Source organism: Heliangelus exortis, chromosome 4, assembly GCF_036169615.1.
Source record: "Heliangelus exortis chromosome 4, bHelExo1.hap1, whole genome shotgun sequence".
NCBI classification, from domain to species: domain Eukaryota; kingdom Metazoa; phylum Chordata; class Aves; order Apodiformes; family Trochilidae; genus Heliangelus; species Heliangelus exortis.
The window spans coordinates 29,515,573-29,532,806 of NC_092425.1; the positions used below are offsets into that span (position 1 = coordinate 29,515,573).

Sequence of the window (17,234 nt, forward strand, 5' to 3'; positions counted from 1 at the left end):
GAGAATTTTGAAAGCCGCCTGTCAAGCAGCGGCACCGAACTTCCCTCCGCCCGAGTAGGGGGCATGGGAGTTTCTAATTCCCTCTCCGGATGAACGCCTCTCCCCCCCCCTCCTGCCCTTCGCTTCATTTACTACTCGCTAAACTGCGGAAGAGCCCATGGGACGCGGGGAGTCCCCTGTGCACACAAACAACGCTGCGGAGCTCCGACGTGCCTGCTGCCCTCCTTTCCCCCCGCCTACTCCAACCTCCCATGCCAAGGGACTACCTCCGCCGCGCTGCCCTGCCAAGCCGGGGATGCCCAAGGGTCGCCGCCCTCAAACAGCCCCCGTGGCCCCGCCCGTTGCCCCCTCGCTTCCCTCCTCGCCGAGGCTGAGCTCCGCCGCCCGGGACACAGACCCCTCCCGCTCCAGCTTCCAGGAGCGGGGGCACCGGGCGGCCTTCCCCGGGGCTCCCCCCGCCCGCCCCCAGTGCTGGGTAGCGGCACAGAGCTCGGCGCGTTCCATTCCCCTCGTGTAACCGGGGGTGGGAGTGGCAGAGTGGGGAGCTGTCACATCAGAAACCCTTCACTCGCTCCACAAGCGGGACCGAAACCCTCCGTAGTGCCAGTACCCGGTGGAGCGCGGCGACCTGTCGCGCCCCAGCCCGCTGGGGCGGGAGATGGCGGCCAGGCGCCGCGGGACGAAGAGGCGGGGAAGGGGTGTTGGGGGAGGCGGAGTTGGTAGGTTCCAGAGGGGGCAGGCGAGCGCGGAGCGCTGGCGCCCCGGCTGTCAGTTTGGAGCGGCGGCGGGAGGCTGCCGCCTCGGGCTGCCGTAGGAGCTGTGGCCGCGGAGCCTCGCTGCGGGGAACAGCCGCCCTCGCCCCAGGCTTCGCCGCGGCGTGGGCCGCGCTCCGGCGTGCGGCAGGTGCAGGGCTTGCGGGTGGAGGCCGCCGCGCCACCGCCTCCCGCCTGGCGGCAATGCCGGCGGTGGAGAAAACCGTGTCCGAGATCCGCTCCCGCGCAGAGGGTAAGTGCCGCTCAGCACTCGATTCTCCCCGGCCGCAGGGAAGGGTGGAAGGAGAGAGGAGAGGCAGACCACAGACCATGGCCGGAGCTCCGCCAGCTCGGGCGCTGAGCCACGGCGGCGGCTGCGCTGCCTGTCCGAGAGGGGGCAGCGGGGAGATCAGGCGGCGGGAGACCGTATCGCGACGGCTGCTGCAACGCTGCCCGCCGCGCCGCCCCTCACCGCGGCCTCCGGTCGCGCTGTGCCCGCCGCCCGCCTCCCGACCCCAGAGGAGGTGGGGGGAGGAGGTCTTCCCATCGCCTCTTCTCCCCCCGCCGCACACCCTGAGCGCGGGTTGAGTCTCCCCGCATCGCCCAGAGCGCTTGCCGCGGCCGGGTAGTGACCCAGCGCCGGGGCTGGATATTCGCCGGGCGGTCCCGTATTTAGGGCTCTCCGTTGTCTGCTGGGACGGGGAGCTCCCGGGCAGCGGTTGTCGCCCCAGCCATGGCAGCGTTCCGGGCCGAGCGGCTGTTCCCTTTTCCCCGGTGTGTCTGGCTGCAGGGCCCCCCGGCCCCGAGCGGCGGGGAGGCAGCGGTGGTTCCTGCCCTGGGGTATTTGTCCTGGGTATTTCGTCCCAGGCTTCGGTCGCCGTACCGGTCGTGTGTAGTATGCAAGTGTGCACTGATCATCAGAAGTAAACGTTTCTGATACAGGGTACGTGTCCGGAAGCTTCGGAGCATGCGGGTGTCTCATGCCTAGCTAAGAGGGTTATTTACCTTCAGATAGCAACGTGTCAAGAGCTGCCTTGTAGGAAGAATCGCTGCTGTGAAATGATCTTTATATATTTATTGTGCGCAAAACTAAGATTTGAAATCACTTGTAGCAAAGCAGCACTGTCTTGGGCCAGGTTATGATTTTCAGTGTCACTAATGATGAAGGTTTAGCATTTGCTATATGCAGGTATAGCTCTTTGTCTCAAAGTTTTCAGTTAAGCCATTTCATCAAGTTGATTATTTTTTGGCCATATAGGAAGGTAGAAACTTTTTCTCTGTTCCTTCCTTTCCTTCCTTTCCTTCCTTTCCTTCCTTTCCTTCCTTTCCTTCCTTTCCTTCCTTTCCTTCCTTTCCTTCCTTTCCTTCCTTTCCTTCCTTTCCTTCCTTTCCTTCCTTTCCTTCCTTTCCTTCCTTTCCTTCCTTTCCTTCCTTTCCTTCCTTTCCTTCCTTTCCTTCCTTTCCTTCCTTTCCTTCCTCCCTCATACTTTCATTTGTGCTACAAGGAACAGGAAAAAAGGTAGGTTAGAAGTAGGTTGTTGCCTTGATGTTATTTTCTTTTACATGCCTTCCTCCCCCATAAGGAGGTTTGTAGGAGATGTGGCTCTGTCTCTATGAAGGAAGTGTTAGCTGGCCAAGAAATAGAAGTATGCATCTTTCTAAGAAGGGGAGAAGGTATAGCCTTCCAGGGAGATTTCTGAAAAGCATTTGCAGCTGTGTTTGCTCTACTCACAGTGGTTAGTATATGCCTAAGTGGTGCTAGTTAAATGTCAAAATTTTCCGTGCTTAATTTCAGTTATTGGCCAGTCATTCTTTTCCAGACAGTTGCTTTTCACTGCAAGCTTAGCACAAATAAATTGGGAAAATTGATGCTCTCTTGAAAATTATCTAATTACAGGACTCTTAATGGTTATTAAATGAACAAATGTGGTGTTCCCTGAAGATAAAAGTCTATCTGAGATGTGCAGATGTAGTAAAAGAAGAAAAAGTCTGACTTACTTGTATAGTGTTCAAATTTGGATGACTGTAAAGAAGTTAAATACAGGGCTTAAGAGGCTTTTCAAAATACTGTCTTTAGGACTGAAAATAGTTGTGAAACTTTTTAGAGAAAAACTTTTGGAAAATTAAGTGATAGTTTTTCACCATAAAAGTGGAGTTATTGAGTCTTACTAAACTATTAATAGTATTACTCAAAAATTTATTTTTAACTGTTAGATTAACTTGACACTTTCTTGTTCATTTCAGTATATTCAGTTCAGTTTATTTAAACTAAATTTATTCACAATGAAACCAGTGGCAACGAGTCTCTTCCTTTTTTCTTTTCAAGTCAAGTGGCTTCAAATTCTAATTGGTCTATGTTTGGGTAGTTCTTTGCAAGTAAATGTTACTATTTTCTAAAAAAGAGAGCTCTAGAGTTCTGCTGAGTGTTCTCATCCCTAACATTTGACAGTGACACTGAATTGTAAAGCCTTAGTTCTGGCCATCACAGGAGGGTCTTAGATAAGCACTGTGCAAAGTGAATGATAAGGCTGCCAAAGTCTTGCCTATAGTGCTGAGTAGTAACTTCTTGTTATTGATAGGGTCCCTATGTGTTCTTCAGAAGCCTCTAGAAATACTGTAATCACAAGCAGCAGCTTCCATAAATGCTGTGGTGGCACAGACCTTTAGCTGAAGACTTGTAGGCATCTGATAGCTTAATATTACTTCCCTTATTCTAGAAAATGTTTTGTAACTTTGGGGTTAAAACCTCATTTTTCTCTCCTTTCACTGCAGCAAGTAATTTCTGACTCAGGGACCTTTTCCATGGATCATGAGCTACCTTATCAGGCTGGACTGTCTTGGCATCATCTCAGAAATAAGTGCTCTCTGACATGAAGAGAGAGTAATAGTGTTATTAAATAAAATCAACTGATGTGCTCAGATGAAATAAACTTAAGTCAGAATTGTCAGAACATTGCACACATATCATTCCCAAGAACTGTCTGGCGGAAGCATTGGCACTACAATTTATTTAAATTATTTCAAAATAAAAATGTTAGGTGTTTTATCATCTGTAAGGCAATGTTACCTGTATAGAGAATAGAATTCTGTTGTAAAGGAACTACTACTTTTGTGGCCTTCTTCCAAACCTCTCCAGGTTCTTGTGCACTTCATGACTAATGGAAGATAACCAGGCACGCTTATAACCTGTTTTGTCTACTATTCTTATTGCAAAGAAGAGCACCTGCAGTTTGCTGTAAGCCTAGGAAATGCTGCAGTTCTGAAGTGATACATGTATCAATAGTGTCTCACTCAAGGCATGGAAGATCTGGCCCTCCTAAATGGATTTAGGAAATGACTACATGTAGTGTTTTCAGCACCAGTAACCTTAATATGGAATTGTATGTAAGCTTCAGACATTTTGGTGCTGTGGAAATAACATCAGTGTCATGCATTCTCTAAATTGCAAAACACATGGGGAATTTTTGAGAAGCGTAGCCTCTACCTAGCTTTATTAAATACAGTAATTAACTGTGGTTACTTTAGCTATATAGCTGTACAGTTAATAAATGCATCTTTTGAACAATATGAAACTGAATCATTCAAACTATTTTATTTCTTTTAAGAGATTGGGAGAGAGAAATTGGGTGGCAGTTCTTACTAGGGTTCACTGAATATTGAAGTACTAGTGCTTTTTCTCTGAGGAGTTCATTGTGAACATTGTGAATGTTGGGTTATCGAAAAAGTGTAGAAATTTGAGATGCTATGGTGTTATCTACCAACAATAATAAGTAATAACTAGCTCTTCATATTAGTGAAGGTAAATGCCTGAATGAAAGCAGCTGAATTTAGGCAAGATGAGATGAGATGATTTTCATATGAAGAGGGGAAAGTATTCTGTAGGTCTGCAGCAGTCATCAGATCATCTTCAGCATACCATCAGTTTTCATATTGCCTAATATATCCTTAGGTGTTTCTATATGACATTTTACCAGATATCACACTCATTATATTTGTGTCTGTTGTGGATACTTTTCTACCACGTGTGTTTTGCAAACTATGTAGAGATCCCAGTGCTTCACAATTGGAAAAGAACTTGGCATAGTTCTAGCCCAGGCCTGGCCATCTCAGTGGTAGCAGCAGGCTCAGGCAGGTCATTGCAATTCCCTTCTGTGCTCTGACTCCTCAGGACAGACTGATGAGTAAGGTCCCCTGTGCCTTTTCTGTCATTGAAGGTCTGTCACAGCATTATGACAAACTGAAGGCACCTTCTTTTACATAATGATACCTTCTCCAAACTGTGCTGCATTCTTTGGAAATATGAGCTAGCAGACTTACTGGTGTAAGAGGTTCTTGGCTACAGCAGTAGCTTTCAAAGCTTTTGAATGCTGTACTTTGACACTAAAAATAACATTCTTAATGATTAAGGAAAGTTAATTAAAATCCTTTTCATTATTTTAGTAAGGGTTTTCTTTCCCTCCCTTTCTTTCCGTGGCACTATTTACCTTTGTCCATTTCTTGTCATTAAAATAAGCCTGGTTTAAGGACTAAAGCTGAAATTGTTAAACTACCCTACCTAAAGGAAAATGTGGATATATGGAAAATATTGATCAATCTTTACTCTTAGGAGTTTATTGTTGTTATATTAATTTAGAAACTTTATTATCAAGAGGGTTTAGGAAAAGTCGCTGCAAATATTTTGTAATGGAGCAAAGTTGCTTCTCACAAGTTTATTCTTGGAAGCAAAATACGGTCTTCAATAGGTTCTCTTGTTGTAGAAAGCTCTAGTTGGTTGTTTAGGGTCACTTTTTTGTTGTTTATTGCATTATCTAGTCAGCCTTTTTTGGTTTTTTAAATATTTTTCTTGCTAGAAAGACTGAAAACTTGCATGCAAAATACACATTTTCCTGTGATTTTTTTTTTTTTTTTCAATACAGCCTGTACCCTGGAAAATAAATATCATCCATATTTTCAGAATTGAGAACAATCCTGTTTCAAGTTTCTTCTTGCCTTTACACACTCTTGCATATAATTTACTTTCATTCTTTAATTATGGACAGATTACTTGTGCACCAGTATTTATTGAGGTGATTTTGGATGAAATTTGTGACCTTTTGTTATTATCCATCAATAACTTTCAGGTTCTGTGTTCTGCTAGCAAATAGCTATCAGAGTTCAGAATAAAGTATTATATACTGTCATTCCAGTTTATGCAGCAGATTAGTAAGTGAACTTTTTGATTAGGGTAATAGTTGAATTCCATTGATACTGAAGCACATTTTTTATTGGGTTTTGGGCTGTTGTTACATAAACTAATCAAAATGTATTATCAGAAAGTGTGACTCTGAATATTAAGAAGAAATGAGTTTTGAGGCATTCTGTTTCAGCATAATAAATGGTCAGAATAGGACAATGACTTGACATTTCCTATTATTCTTTTAAAAGTGCTGACTCAATGCTTTTCTGTCAGTGGGAGGATATACAGTTGTATGCTAGAGAATATCTTTAATAATTCAGTGGTGGTTAAATATCACCTCAACTCTAGTTAAACATCAACGTTTTTGTGAGCCACAGAAGAGGAAGATAAGTCTTGGAATATATTAACATTCTTTTTTCTGAATGCAGGTCTTAGAAGTCCAGCATCACAGTTTCTATCTGAAATGTGATAAGTGCTGCTTTTACTCTTGCGTAAATATAAACTTTCAGAATTATTACTCAGAGGTACTTCAGAATATGCTGTGACCTTAAACTTTTGTGGCCTTTAGGCCAAAAGGAGTGATACTACTTTTTGTCTTGAGACCTGTTTTTTCTGATAGCTTAGTGCAATGAACAAAGAAGTGAATTAGGTGAGTATCAGTTTAATAACTGACACAACAACAACTACACTGTTTTGTACAAAGGGATTAAAAAGCTTGCTTCATCTTCAATTCTTGGTTGTACTCTTTGCACTGATTTTTTAAAATGAGAATTCAGTGACAGCTAATGCTTTGCTACTGTCCGTGTACATGTTTTGGAGTTTTTATTTTACCTGTCTGGATTCTGTATTTCAAGTTTTTGTATTTTTTTTTAGTTTGTCAACGTACTGACTGTTTCAGTCAACACTCTTCTGTTGTCTGGGAAGCTTCCAACAGATACAGGAGGGCAACTAGTGCTTTTTAATTCTTTCTATGTATTAAATGCATCCTTTTCAAACAAATTTTTATCAGAAATGTGGCTACTTCACCAAGAGGTGATGTAGTGAAATTTGCCTTCCATTCTTAGGTATGGCATGGCTATCCTTTACTTGCAATTTTAGTGAGTAATCATCTGAACAAACTCCCAGTCATACTTAAGGTGGTATCTGTGAATATACAGTCCTGTAACTAACAAATTAGTGGAAATGTCACTCACAAAACATAATATATTGACTTTAAAAACAGAAAAATACTTGTAGGGTTGGCATGGCCTTTCTGCAGGCCAGGATGCTACAGTGTCCTTGAAGACTTTTGGCATGCTGAGAGTCCAGAAATGGTGTCTGAGCTTTGGCTTCCCTTGCAGCTGTGCTGCAGAGTTCTCTTTGACCCCATGCAGTTCAGAAAATCAGCAGCTACCTGGCAAGAAGAGTGTGCCCAGTTTCTGAACAGACATGGGGCATCTTGTAGCTAACGAGGATAGATGCATAGCAGTAGAGGAGCTGCAGCTCTGGTCTACCAACTCTTTACTGAAGTTCTTGGGTAGGTCATGCAAGTAAGATGTGATGGTGATATATGGACTTTTAAAGAAATGGCATCGTGGGAGGGTAGAAGCTCTGTATCAAATAGTGAATTAAAATTTCATGACTCTTTCTTTTACTAAGTATATTTAACACTTCAGGCAATACAGTGCATGAGTAATGAGTAAGTTCTTTACATATTTTTGTGTACATGTATATATACACACTTAGACAAACACAAACAGGGAAGAAACATTGTGTATCCTTGATACTTGGCTTTGTGTATCAGGATATTCTGTATGCTCCTATGAATCTATTCTGAAGTTTAGGCAGTGAGGTGATGAATAAAGAATTATGAGTGAAGCTCAGAACTTAACTACTCAGATTGATTTTTTAAGTGAAAATTGGAAAAATGTTAATTCAAGGTTATAAGAAGTGGGGTGATGAATGTTTATGAAGCTGCTTGTCACCTTTTTGTTTTGGTTTTGCTTGAAGAGAAATACATGCCATAATACTGATACATGAAAATGAAGGTCTATAGTTAGCAATCTGTTTACTACCTGCTTGTCAAAAAGTGTTTAATACCTGCTAACATTTGCTTTAACTCTGTCAGTAGTCAAGGCTTATACTGGTGTAAGTTTTTTAACGAAGGCTTTAGTTTTAAAGTGGTACGTTTCACAATGTGCAAACTCTGTCCTTATTTCCTGAACTAAGTCAGGCTAGGTTGGTACTTTTGACAGATTAGTTTACAACTTTTCTACATAAGTGTCCTGCCAAGAGTCATAATCCATATTCACTCCTTCATTGAGCAACTTGAAAAAAAACTTCCTAAACCCAGAATGAAGGTGTGCTTGCCACATGATGGATTTGGGCTCAGTCAGATATACTGTGTGGTGGGATGACCAAAAACCTGGCTATCTTAAAGACCTACTGATACCCAGTTGTATTACAGGGATATATGTTTATGTTGTGTATAGCCATTTGTATTATGGTTGTCACTCCAAGGAGAGGTAATGAAGAATAGGAAGTGGCATGCTTAGTCTCTTGTGCACGATTGTTTGGCTTCTTGAGTTGGGGAGTATTGTGTGGATGCTTGTTCAAGTGGGCCCAGCCTGTCAGACTGGCTGCCCTGCCTCTGAAGGGTTTTCTTGGCATACATACTAAACTTCGAATAGAATTGTGTTGGTTGCATGCCTTTCACTGGGGGAGCTGGAAGGAGAACAATAGAGAAGTTGCAGTGGGCGACTGTAGTAGTGGGGATTTTCTGCCTAGTAATGGAATCTGGATTCTGAACAGCAAATGGCATGAGGTGACAAGGTTCTGCTGAGTCTCTGCACAATGTGTGGAGCCTTGACCTTCCAAGGTAGTGTCTGAAGTGTATGTCCTGGATAAAACAGGTAACAGGCTATGTAGTATGTGAGTAGACTGGAGGATGACTGTGCATAAACACAACCTGTTGGTAAGGATTTAGAGAACATGTTAGAAATAAGCTTTAAGTTTGCATGTACAGCTTTAATTATCCTTGACAGGTACATACAATCTGATGTATTCATTTGCATTCTAACGTTTTTTTTCTCTATGTATCTTTCTCCTTTGATATACAGAATAAACAGTGCTTATTTAACAAGCAGCTATACACACACAGATTATTGACATATTTTATTGACGTAATTTTAAAATCTTTTGGTGATTGATTTATGTCATATCTGTGTTTACTTCACAAGCTCCAGCCTGAATAGACCGTTAGGCCTGTTGATCTTAAATGTAATGCCTGAGTGGTCGACAAAACATTAGTGAAAAATCTTGAGAGAGAAGGATACATTGGTATCCCCTTTTACAGATGAAAGTTATGTTGCAGGTTGGTATAAGATTCCTCATAGTTTATAGAAGAATATACACACCGCTCAGCTTTTACTGACTAATGGAGGCAGTTGCTGGGAATGTCAGTAAGTCTAGTAAGAACATTTCAAGTTAAGCACACACAAAATGAAGAATATGATGTTGCTTAAGTGGGAATAATCTGGCTAGTGTAAAATAGCAAATTTGTAGCAGGTGAAAGTATGGTATTCCATTAACCAGCAAATGCTTAGAGACCTTGGTTTCCACAGATCGTGTCCTTCCAGCTCAAGACTGGTCCATCACAATGAGCAAGAAATCCAGTGACAGTAGTACTGCATGATTTAGCAAGGTCTCACTGTTGGACCACTTCTGGATATCTCTTCAAGGTCATGATGGTTTGGGGAATGGGAGAGGGAGTGTTCCTGAAGACTGGGAGAATATAAATCAGTCCCACTGTAGGGTAGCTTAAAATAGTTTTCTGTGTTTGCTTAGTGACAATTGTGGCCATTTTCTGCGAGTATCTCTCAGAACAGATGTTTTTTCTTAGTTTTAATTGTGATAATTTTCTGTACTTCTCAGAACTAATTTGTGAAAATAATTAGGATTAGTAATTTTGATTTAAGACAGCTGTACTAGACACATGATCTTTGTATTCATTTCATTGTTTGGACATCCTCTTGGTTGAACTCTTTTTCTACAATTTAGATTAATGGTTAACTTTCCACAAAGTTATAATAAGGAATTTACATGTTTAGGTGTTCTTTTGCAAACTCAAATTTTTACAGCTTTACAGGTGTGTGTGTGTGTAACACCCATCTGAAAAAAGCACAATGGGGAAAGTGTTATGTGTATACTGGCCAAATGTGCAGGAAAATAGATTAGGTGGTGTGGAGTGAATTGTAAAAAGGTTATAGTAAATGTCCCTTTAAATAGCTGAATTTTCTTTAAAGTTGGCAATGACCAATGTTTAATTTTGCATGCAAAACTCAAAACTGTTGAAGGCTATGTATTAAATACAGACATCTTTTGATTTTTAATGCTTTTCTTTCAGATAACTAAATTTTCAGGTAACCTAAAATTACAGGTATTACTCGTATATTCTTGAACTTGTTTTTTTCTTAAGTTTGTTTTAATATGTTTCTTGGTGTGTTCCTTTTTAAATATTTATTTACCTCACTGCTGGAAGTAATTTCTACAGTTTTGCAGATGGTAACTGAAGATCACTCAGCTGGGAGAATGATGGATGAGAGTGACCTTTTTTGTGTTTGGGATTTTGTTGTGGGGTTTTTTTTATGCTTATTTTCTGTGTTCAAATGCAGCAAAGACAGTAGCTCATTTCATATTGCTGTGAAGCAGCACAGGGTTTTTAAATTCACTTACTAATTCAATAGATTTTAGTTATACATTATTATAATTTCATCAAGCATCTCGACTGTATACTTTCTTGTTTTTTAAATGACCATTACTTGTGAGAAATGCAAATGAGTTCAGTTCGCATTCATAATAAATGTCTTTTTTTTTTTTTTTTTTTTTTTTGTCATGATGTGCCTTAAATCTTGTGTATGTGTGTATATAGATGTATTTATATGGAAAACCATGCTTGTTTTTTTACAGGCTATGAGAAAACTGATGATGTTTCAGAGAAAACTTCTCTAGCTGATCAAGAGGAACTGCGAACTATATTCATCAATCAGCCCCAGCTAACCAAATTCTGCAATAATCATGTCAGGTATTAACTAGTGGAGTTTTTAAATAAATATTTAATTTCAAAACATAGCAGAAATTCAGAAAAGATTTTCTTTGTTCCAATTCTGCCATTTCTTCTGACCACTACTTTCAGTGTCAGGCTCTGGAGAGGACATAATGAAGTGAAATGAAAAGAACAGCAGAGCTGTTTCAGTTACAAACTTGACCTTCCAAATTTTAAGAACAGGATGAGAAAGCACAGATGCTTTACAGCTGCACCGTCAGCATGTCCCTAAAGCATGGATTTGTTCCCCAGCTTTCAGTTCAGTTGAACTTCAGTTTATCTTTAAATGTTTTTCTGGAAGTTGAATGCCAATGCAGATGTACTTCAGTTGAGCTTGGCATTGTGTATGCTTTGGAAACTCTTGTCAATTTCAGTCAGCCAGCTACAAAGATGCAATGGTTGCTTATGAAACTAGTTTCGAATTTCAATACTGAATGCTCATAAGTAATATGTGTTTAGATCAGGTAACATCCTTAGTTTTGTAATTAAAATTAAAAGTAAATGAATGGCAGATACCCCTGTCCCAAGTAGGTGTGTTTTCTGAAGGTAATTTCAATGGTATGCAGAAATTTTACAGACATTGAGAATAATGTGGGGGGTGGACATCTTTTCAAAGACTTCAGAAACTTTGTAATGCTTTTTGTTTGTGTGCACAACTTGTCTCTTCTGTGCTTTGATTTGTTTCTTGACAGTGTTGAGATTTTTTTGCAGGATATACCCTTTAAGTTGACTTTCATTCCAAGCTGAAGTAAATATAACTAACCAGAAAGGGTTATATATCATTGCAGGTCCCTTGCTTGAAAGTTTTTTGCATTATTATTTTCACTGTTACTGTTTTAGGATCTTAGATGGTAGCAGTCTGTTCTTAAACAAATGTAAGGCTGATGAAGAGCCGGGAGTGCCAACAGTTTGAGACGGAGGCTTAACAGTTACCCTGGGATAAGATGTATTCTTTTCTTCCAGCCTAGCAAAACTATACTTAATATCGAATATTTATCAGTTTAAAATTAAAAAGTGGACTTTCAGTGAAGGGCAGAAGTTTTTATCTGCTAATAGATTCACATGATTTTAATAATTTCTCAAATGCAGCATTTTCATTCGGTTGATCCTGTTGGTTGGTTTTGTGCACTGCATTTTGCAAATGCCTACTCAACACAGAAGCTCCACAGAACTTCAGTCCTGTCTTAATGCCCTCCTTGTTATGCCTCTTTCCTGAAGAATTTTGTCTGGCTTGGATGGAGCTCTTGTTCAGATTTGCCCTCCCAGTGTGTGCCATGTCCTGCAGGGTGTCCTGCAGAGCTGCGCTCATGGGCCCTGCATTACCCACTCCCTTGGCAGCCGTGAGGCTGCCTGGCTGCTGCCTTCTCTTTAGTTTTTCCCCTCTCCTTGTTGCCTGGAGCTGAGTGGCAGGAGGGCTTGGCTGTTCCCCACAGAGCAGGCAGAGTTGATAAGGGAGCTTTGTACCTCAGCATGGGAGCCCAGGGCAGTTTCTGTGGGCAGGTACCTGGGTTATCCAGTCCATGGGCACCTGCAGGATTGGCTCTGCAGAAGTCTGGCAGTGTATCTTTTAGCTGAAACTAATCTGTTTTGCCAGCACAGAAATCAGAAATGGTTCTGTTTTATTTGAAAGCCTGTGTAACTGAGAGAGAAGGTATACATTTGAAGAAATTTCTTTGTACTGTAATAAGAGTGCATGTTTTTGTCTCTTTCTCTCAGCACTGCAAAGTACAACATAATCACATTCCTGCCAAGGTTCCTTTATTCCCAGTTCAGAAGAGCTGCTAATGCATTTTTTCTTTTTATTGCATTACTTCAGGTAAGATTAACAATAAGATGCTAATGTTTGAAAGTTGTTGAGAAAAAAAGCATTTGCACTATAGACAGTGTTTTGCAGAAATACTGAAATTGGTATGCTATTATTTTTGAACTGCTTAGCTTCACAGAATAGCTTTATTGTGTAAAATGCCTTTAATAAATGTTTGGGTTTGTGAGGTTTTTTTTATTCCTAGCAGATAACACGTTACACAAAGATTCTTCTGTAGAGCAGGTTAAGTATAGCTGAAATAGTCAGTAACAAAGTCTGTTGTGACAGGAAAATCCCATTTAGAAGCATTTTATATAAGGGAGGGTGCTGCCTAAAAAAACTGAACCTTATGAACTTTAGTCCTGTAGCCTGTTTTTAGGGGCTGGAATTGCAGCTGAGGAGATGTGATTAGTGTGTATTGTTAGAGTCAAGCTGTTAAGAATTGAAGTTGAGTCTAGATGAAGAAAAACTGCAGTGGACTCCAGTACTATAGCAGCTGTTTCCCATATCTCAGCTGGTTAACTGTGCTGGGTAGGAAGAAAGCACACAGTTTTTTCTATGCCACCACTGTAGCTTCATTCAGTATGTTTGTATAGGGATATCCCTGACACAGGCTGCTGAGACATTTTTTTAGTACATAATGTTTTGCAGACACAGCAGAATCTTTTAATTTTGCAGTAGTTCAAGTCAACAAAGCAAACTGTGGGGTTTTTTGACCAATATTCTATGAATACAGTATCTTGATGATGAATGAAAATTCAACTGCAGGCAGATGTAGTGATAAATACCATTAGTTAGTGCTGTATTCTGATCATATTTGATTAAAACACATTTTTTGCATAATTCCTAGTATATTTTTTCTGTAATGTGTTAATTTGTTCTGGAGGTTCTGGAGGTCATTATGTTAGGAGTTGACAGACCAAACAAAAATTGCTGAAATAATGGCACATGTAGTGCCATGTGTACTTTTTCTTCCCTCACTTCAGATGTGTCAGGAAGTTGATACCCCCATACTTGATCAGTTTCTCTGCTTCTGTTATAAGTGCTTGCAGCATTTTCTTAGGATGCATCTGTACAGGTATCTTACACTGTTTTGGAGGGGGGAAAATACCCGAAGTTCAGGTTTTCATTAAGTTGTCTGCACACAAACCTGTGGCTTCTAAGTAACCATCCTTTTGACAATCTTCTGACCTTTTTGGCATCTCAGGCTAATGCAGTGGTTCAGCAGCATTTCTTGGGGTGCTACTGTGCATGTCAGCTAGTGAAGCAGAATATAGGGCTTCAGAAGCTGTTTGAGACTTGCCATGACTGGGTGAGAGGTAAATGTTTGGGGTGGAGGAAATGGAATATTAAATGGTGGATTTTTAGGGCTGACAAGCCCACTATCTCCTATCAGATTATAAGTGAGACCACATTGAGAAGAGTAAGAAAATAGGGTAACGGAACCAGAGTATATGCTTGTACCCCTTTTGCTTTCATATTCAGCTTGGAAAATAATGTGTGATTGCAATGGGGGAGTTTGGGCATACATGTAGGGAAGAAGGAAAGAGCAGAAATATCTGGAGAAGTGATAGATCCCTTTCTGGTTTCCATTTAATGACTTGAAGAATGTGTTCTAGAGTAACCTAGAAAGCAGATTTATATTGGTCTTACTCCAAGAAACACGGCATTTATACATAGAACATACTGTTTTCCTTCAGAAGCACAGTGTAATGGTAGCAAAAAGAAATGTATATAATTAGTAAACAACATTGGCCATTTTCCACAACATTTTTTTGTAAATTGAAGATGTCTTTTAACTACATTAAGGCACAACTTATTAGTGTACTCTTTTTTTGGCAAAGATCTCACAGTAGTCATATGGGCTGCATTGCTTGTCTGTTAAGGCAGTTCTCTCCCCTGTCAATGTTGCCAATTAAGAACTCTTGTCAATATAAAGATAATTATGGATAATCATCCATGTATATCATAAGTAGCTGCATCATCTCAGCATTTACCTTACACACCTATTCACTTGCATCATCTCTGCCCATACCTGCTTAGCAAAAATGGTTATCTTGAAGTAGTCTGGCAGAAAACACCTATTGCAATTTGTCAATTAAAAACTAGTATGATACAAAATACCTCTTACAGACTAAAACCTCAAGGAAATAAAAATATCTTGGACTTATGCCCACTTAAAAAAATCTAATCTGAAAAAAATTAATCAAAATACTTATCTATAAAGTACAATTGATTTGAAACACAAAAGAGTAAGGTCAAGGTACAACTGAAATTAACTCCCCTGAATGCTATGCTGTTTAAAATGCAGATGCTGCTTTATTGTATCAGCTGTTTTTGAACTGCAGACAGTAACCCTCTCTTTGATATAATCAGCACCATATATAAAAAGTTAATCCAGTTGTCATGTCTGTGTTTTCACAGAAAGTACTACTTCTTATTAAAAATATGTTTTCAACCAGCAATGCAAACAAATTCTTTCTCTCTCTCTTTTTTTTAATAGCAAATACCAGATGTATCACCAACAGGCCGTTACACAACATTGGTCCCTCTCCTATTTATTTTAGCTGTAGCTGCAGTGAAGGAGATAATAGAGGATATTGTAAGTATTTGATAGCAGTATTTTGTAAATATCTTTAAAATTTTCTGTAGATCTTACAAAAATTGAGTTGAATAATTCTGTATTGAACCATTCTTGCCTCTGGATTCTTTTGAAAGCTTCTAAAACTACTTACTTCAGAAGGTAAAATTTTTAGAATATGGTGTTACAATTTGGAAGTATGTTTACTGTACATAAAGTGACAATAATATGGCAAAAACAGTGGCTGCTGTGTTTATTGTTAGATTGTTTCTAGTCAAACGGTTCTCAGTAGTGAAGTAGAAGTATATTTTTCAAGTGTGAACCGGAACCAAAGGTTCCACAGAACGCAGTCAAGCCCTGAATATTACCAATTTTCTTTAACAAGGGTTCTGCTGAAATAAGACTGGAAGCTATTGAATTAATCTCAGATGAAATCTATTTTAAAACCAAATAATCTTTAAGTATTTATTTCATTATGAAAAGTCCTGCATGAAAAGTAGCAGAGTCGTTTATTCACACTAATTACACTTGTGAGCTGGATTTAAGTTCAATCATCAGTGAGATACTATAAAAACATTTTATAGAAAAACTGTGAGAACTTTTGGGTTGAAGAAGTTAGGATTAAACCAACCTTCTCATTATCATTTTCTTTTACATCATTATTTAAGATGCCTTTAAAAAAATAGAGAAGCCTTTGTGAATTCAGTTGAGGATCTAGGAGGCTGCACAGCATCCAGCATTTTCTGACATCCTCCATACCTAAAACGGGATGGATTTTTGTTTCACGATGAAGTAATTCCTGACCTTTCTAAAAAGTGTCTTTTAGTAACATTATGATATTGCAGAGTGCCTTGTCCACTACAGGAGCAGTGTTCCCATTTTTTATACAGTGAGCTGTTCTCTTGATTTTTGGAAAGGGTTGCAGGTAGCATGGTCTTTGCCTGCACAAAAGTAGGAAGCTTCCTGGCAGGATCAGTTTTACTGTGTTTGAGCAGAATTACGATGTGTGTGGGAAACATGATCAAGTATAAGAGTGGTGAGCTGCAAAGAAGCTGTAAAATGGAGGGTGGTTGGTCATATGCTGCCTTTTCAGCTGATGCAGTCAATTCAGGTCTTCTGCTCAGTATCTTCTGTGGATGCATACTAAGCAGAACAAATTGATCCCCTGGGCAGTATGGAGCTCCTGGGCTACAAAGTTGAGTGGTCCTGCAAGAGAGTGATGTTTCTATTAAATATTTTTGATCTCTTTTGCATTTCTAGCATTTGCTGCCTAATAGTCAGTTTCTTCTTAAATGCCTTTGTTGCTTTATCTTTACATAAACAAAAGCCCTTTAAAAAAGCCATAAAATCAGTTCACGTTCTTTCAGATATTTTTAACCATTCTGCTGTTAATGCATACAGACTCACACCATCTGTCAGTGTCTAGGCACATATAAAATCGAGGCTGTTGCTACTGTACAAAGTGTCCTTTTTAATTTTTTCTCATCCACTCACTCCCTTCTATGTCGTTTGTTTTTACCATTTTGCCTTTGCAACTTGAAGTGTACAGTTTGGCATAGGGGGGGTGGAAGACAAGGAACAGCATTAGTGTTTTCATATATATCAGCTAAAGCAGTAAGGTTCTCATTATCAAATACTAGAGAGATCCCTAAAGGCAATTCAAATACTGTTTTTCTTTCTGTTAAGTTCAAGTTACCTCAGCATGCAGCTAATTCCTGCTGTATTGAGATGAAGGAGCTGACAGGGAGAATTTAGTTGGCAATTTAAAACCTGTTTGTGTTTATATATAGCTGATGGTAACTTCACTGATTTCTCATTTGCACAGCTGAGTTTCACAG

At 40.0% G+C, this 17,234-nt stretch overlaps 1 protein-coding gene across 10 annotated transcripts in view; it reads left to right on the top strand.

Annotated features, from left to right (window-relative positions):
• Positions 1-570: 570 nt before the first annotated feature.
• Positions 571-17,234, top strand: part of ATP8A1 (ATPase phospholipid transporting 8A1) — a 97,023-nt gene continuing 80,359 nt past the window's right edge. For 2 of the 10 annotated variants that reach the window (XM_071743645.1, XM_071743642.1), the window contains exons 1-4: positions 571-1,005; positions 10,876-10,990; positions 12,728-12,827; positions 15,319-15,417. In XM_071743645.1, the coding sequence (XP_071599746.1) occupies positions 957-1,005; positions 10,876-10,990; positions 12,728-12,827; positions 15,319-15,417 (363 nt within the window). In that variant the 5' untranslated portion in view covers positions 571-956. Of the gene's footprint in view, positions 1,006-10,875; positions 10,991-12,727; positions 12,828-15,318; positions 15,418-17,234 lie in introns of those variants that run through there. The other 8 variants (XM_071743641.1, XM_071743643.1, XM_071743646.1 and 5 more) reach the window with 6 other exon arrangements.